Below are 4,184 nucleotides of genomic sequence, written 5' to 3'. Positions count from 1 at the left end.
GGCTGCAAGTGTTTTCTTTTGCCACCTTTGTCACCCACCATGAAAATCAGAATTCCTCTGTTCCTGCCCTGATTAAAGTGGCTTCTCCAAACTGCTCCAACAGCAGACGAAAACTGCAGAATTCTACCTTTCACCCAACGGCCCAGATGGGGACCTCTGGCCTGAGAAGCACCAGAAAAGTGCTACCTGCAATGTCACTGACTTCCCAGAGAGTCAGTGCCTCTAGTGACTCTGGGCTGACAGCAGTTCCCACTGCATTCTGTGAGCTATGAGGGGCCAACAGGGGTCTGTAGGCCTCATGGTGAACAGGGCCCATCTTGGAAGGTTATGTCTACTGGAGGGTACAGGAAGAAGAGTCCCCAAGACAGCACCAGCAGCAGGAGCATGTTGAAGAGGCCATAGGCTTAGGCGGAATGAGGTCTAAGTCCTCGTCATCTGGAATCTCATCCAGGTGATACCCATCCTGGAGCAGCTGCCGGCTCACATCCTGGTTCACCTGCTAAGAGAAGGAGAGGAGGGAACTAAGCCAAAATGCAAAGCAGAAATAACTGCCCCAAAGACAGGCCCACATTCCCTTACCAGGGCTTCCTGTCCGTGTTCCACTCCTAGGCCAACCCCACACATCACTGAACTACAGGAGGAAGAGCCACCTTCTCCTAGTTGTGCCTTACCCAGCAGTGAGCTTTGGCTTCACTGGCACTGACCCCCACAGGAGCTGTTCTCACTAAAGATCCTTAGGCATCTGATACAAATATCAAATTCCAGATTATGTTTGAAAGGTAATGCCCTTACCTTTCCCACTGGGAACCCAGACTGATCCCTCTCAAGGCTGAACATGGGACAATGATAACAAAACAATGCTCCAAAGTAGTGGAAGAGTATGGGTTACAATGGAACGGGGTGGGAAGCAGCTTTGTCTATACTGCCAGTTAGACGTGTTATCATTCAGTATCAGCAGAACTAGATCCCTGCAAAATGGAACCTGTCAGCCTGGCATCACTGAGCAGAAGGAAAATAAATGGGGCTAAGAAAAACTGTAGGACTTCCTCTGGTTCTTTAGTACATTTTCTTAGTTTTAACACTTAGGCACTCAAGGAGGACATAATTTGCAAACTGCCTCTATTCTCTTTCGCAGAAACTCAAGAGATTAGCCAAGGATTTCCAGGAAAATAAGAAAGAAATACCGGCGGTGTACAGTCATGTCTCCAGCACTTCAGCTCTGTCAAAAGGAGTAGGCTGTACATGCCAGAACTTTATGTCCCTGTGTTTCTGTCTGGGAAAATCCCTCTGGAAACATGTCCACAAGGCCAGCCCGGGAATGCTTCAGTCTGAGTTTCCATAGATGGAACAACTGAAGGACCAGAAGTTGTTTGGCCTGGAAGAAAGCAAGCTTGGTGGAGGATGGGCGGAGGAGGGACAGCAATGCTAACCTCAGATAAAAGACACCAAAAGAAGGGAGAGTAGAGTTACTGTGTGACACTAGAAGACAGGACTAGGACCAATGAGTCCAGGTTACAAGAAACATTTCAGATTAATAAGGAAGGCTTCTCTAAGAGCTACTCAAAGAAGGAACCGTGTGTGTGTTGGAGGGAGGGTGGGCAGCAGGGCGTCTTGGAGACAGTGAGTACCCAATCACAAGAAGCATTCAAGTAAGCAGAGGCTAGCAAATACTTAGCTGGGATCTATCAAGAGGATTCCTTTTCTAAGCTGTGGCCTAGAAGACTTTTGAGACTATTTCCAGCCCTGATGGTATATGGTCTCCTGGATTTTCAACAGCCCTCCTCAGACACCTATACCTCTGGCTGGGGGAAGAGGGCAGAGTGGAAGATCGGAGAAGAGACCAAAAGTCTGGCACAGTGCTGTGCACACGGCAGGCACCAAACAAGCATTTGGCAGTGGTGGTGATGCTGCCTGCATCCTGGCCCCGCGCAGAAACACGCTCTGGACTTGCCTCTGCAGAGGAATACCCCGAGGAGTATCTGGATTCCAGCTCCCCATCACTAGGAGAAAAGGAAAACGGTCAGTTTAGGGGGACGCTTGTGGAGCACAGCTGCAAATAGCAAGGTGGAGAGCATGCAAGGGCGTCTGGAAGACTTGTGAAGCAAAGACCTCACACCCTAGAACTCAAGCCCAGAATGTGCCTTGAGTAAAAGTGGTTCTCTCAGTTGGATCTGGTAGGGGCAGGGCCACTCTCACTAACAGTGCAGATGTAATAGAGCAGGACGGTTCCCCCAGACAACACTGGCGCTTCAAATCCTAGAGCAGCAGGATTACCTATGAGTCAGCTAACCAAGCCATCCCGGGAAGGGATAATGCTCAGAGGAGAGCAGACCTGGAATGTACATGAAGAACCTTGGAGGGGATAGAGAACAAGCAAAGGCACCAAGCCACCTGCAGTTCTAGCCAAGTCACTCCCCAAGGGATGTTTCCAAAGGAAGAACTCACCTTTCAGAGTCGAGGGACACCAGGTTTTCATCTGGACTCTGGCTAAGAGCAGTGTAGCCCCTGTTAAACTTCACTGACCTGAGGGGAGATGGAGAAGAAGAAACCAAGCATTGATGAAAGCACTCACATTTCACAGGAAAAGCCAGAGTCCTTGCCGCTTCAGAAAAAGAACTGACTGCACTACTCCTGACTTGCCTTCCACCTGGTCACACAGCCACCACTGCCTGCAGCTGCATGTACATATTCCTCATTCCACTCCTCCTGCCTGCCCTTGAGAAAAAGCACACCCCTTTCATGAACCAGGAAAAGCACTCTCCCCCCGCCCACCTTATTTAACCAGATGACAGAAAAACTGCAAGTCCTTGGGCAAATCCCTCCCCCTCTCCAAGTTTTAACTCTTACCTGTAAAAGGAGGCACTGGATAAGGTATTATCCAGCTCTAAGAGTTTACTATTCTGTTTAAAAACAGAAAACAAAAAAACAAACGGCACTAGCTATTCCCACACTGCTCTCCATCCTCACTCCTGGGGACTCCAGCCATCATTCTCGTCCCTAGCTTGGAAACTCAGAGAGCGAACGATCCTGTGCAATGACAGAACTCCCTATTCCAAAGCCCTTTCCCTGATACTATCACATCTTTAAAGGAAAAGAGGTTGTCCTTCTTCCCATCTTAAAGATAGGAACCTGACGGGTTGCCGTCAGGGGAATCACTAGCTCGGCCCTAACCGACGTGAGCACCCTTGTCTCCCGGCCTGAGTGAGGATGAAAGACTTTTCTGAAAACTATCGGCATAGAAGAGGTGGCGCTTGCTGAGACCTTTTCCCTGAAGAGTCGGAGCGGTTCGGCGAGGGCCCCAGCATGCCCTTTCTCCGCAGAACGGCCTTGGCCAGGTCCCGGTGCTTCTCTGGAAGTTAAAGGGCCCGGGTCAGCCGGATCTTCCCCACTCTGCAGTGTCTCCCGAACTCGCTCTTTCCGAACGATTTTCAGGGACGGGAGCAGCCTGCAGCTAACCCATTCCCTTTGGGGGCGAGGCCCAGCGGCGTTCCGGAGCTCGCCCTGGGGAGCCGGCAGCCCACCCGGACGGAGACCTCCCCCCACCATCGGGCTACACTCACGCAGCTTGGCCTGAATGGAGGGTGCGCGCGTCACCATGTAGGGCCCCCGCTTCTCCGCGGCGGCGGGGATGCGCTCCCCCGGCCGGAGAGCTCTGCTGCCACTCTGCCCGGAGGGTGGCCCCGCAGCTCCTGCCGCTCGGTCCGTGGCCCCGCCGGGTCGGGGTCCCCGGGCAGGAGCCCACACCGCGCGCCCGTCCGGTTCCACTGTCGCCATGGCCTGGCCCCGCCCCGCCGGGTGGCGCAGCCCCGCCCCGTGCCTAACAACGCGTCCGCCGGGCGGCGCGGTCTCCCCTTCGGCAAGATGGCGGCGCGCAGGCGCGGACGTCTCCTCCGGCCCTTTCCGGCCGCGCCGCTGGAGCCGGCCCAGCAGTTCCGCCCCTCCGTGGGGCTGGGCAGCGCGGGTTTCGCTGTTTGGGTTCACTTTGGAACTTGCAGTCGGTCTGAACCTGGCGATATTAGGCCTCAGTTCTGTCTCCAGTCGGAATTAAATACTGATATTGAGGGGCCGCAGGTGTGCGTCGCGGGCGTCCATCGCTCAGGCCTTGGCGCGCGCGCTCTCGGCGCTCCTCGCAGGTCATGTCGCCGCAGCCGAGCTGACTCGGCAGGGCTTTGCTTGCACTGAAA

The 4,184-nt window shown here is 53.8% G+C and overlaps 1 protein-coding gene across 1 annotated transcript; it reads right to left on the bottom strand.

The window, feature by feature from the left end:
• Positions 1-331: 331 nt before the first annotated feature.
• FAM219B (family with sequence similarity 219, member B) lies at positions 332-3,862 on the bottom strand. The gene is made up of 5 exons (XM_012640592.1): positions 3,561-3,862; positions 3,262-3,349; positions 2,446-2,523; positions 1,952-2,000; positions 332-499 (listed from the first exon to the last, which is right to left on the bottom strand). Exons 1-5 carry the CDS (start codon positions 3,772-3,774, stop codon positions 332-334), a joined length of 597 nt encoding a protein of 198 aa, XP_012496046.1. The 5' UTR covers positions 3,775-3,862.
• Between the last annotated feature and the right edge of the window lie 322 nt (positions 3,863-4,184).

This window comes from Propithecus coquereli, unplaced genomic scaffold (assembly GCF_000956105.1).
Source record: "Propithecus coquereli isolate 6110/MARCELLA unplaced genomic scaffold, Pcoq_1.0 Scaffold155, whole genome shotgun sequence".
Taxonomy (NCBI): Eukaryota; Metazoa; Chordata; class Mammalia; order Primates; family Indriidae; genus Propithecus; species Propithecus coquereli.
Note: the sequence above shows the minus strand (reverse complement) of the source record. Positions and strands in the feature narration are given on the sequence as shown.

Excerpts from the sequence above, each read along its gene's own strand:
- FAM219B (XM_012640592.1), bottom strand. The coding sequence starts at position 3,774 with ATGGCGACAGTGGAACCGGACGGGCGCGCGGTGTGGGCTCCTGCCCGG. Across the intron at positions 2,524-3,261 it reads TCCGACTCTTCAGGGAAAAG|GTCAGTGAAGTTTAACAGGG; the intron begins GTCTCAGCAAGC and ends ATCTCCCCTCAG. Across the intron at positions 500-1,951 it reads CGGGGTATTCCTCTGCAGAG|CAGGTGAACCAGGATGTGAG; the intron begins GCAAGTCCAGAG and ends TCCTTCTCTTAG.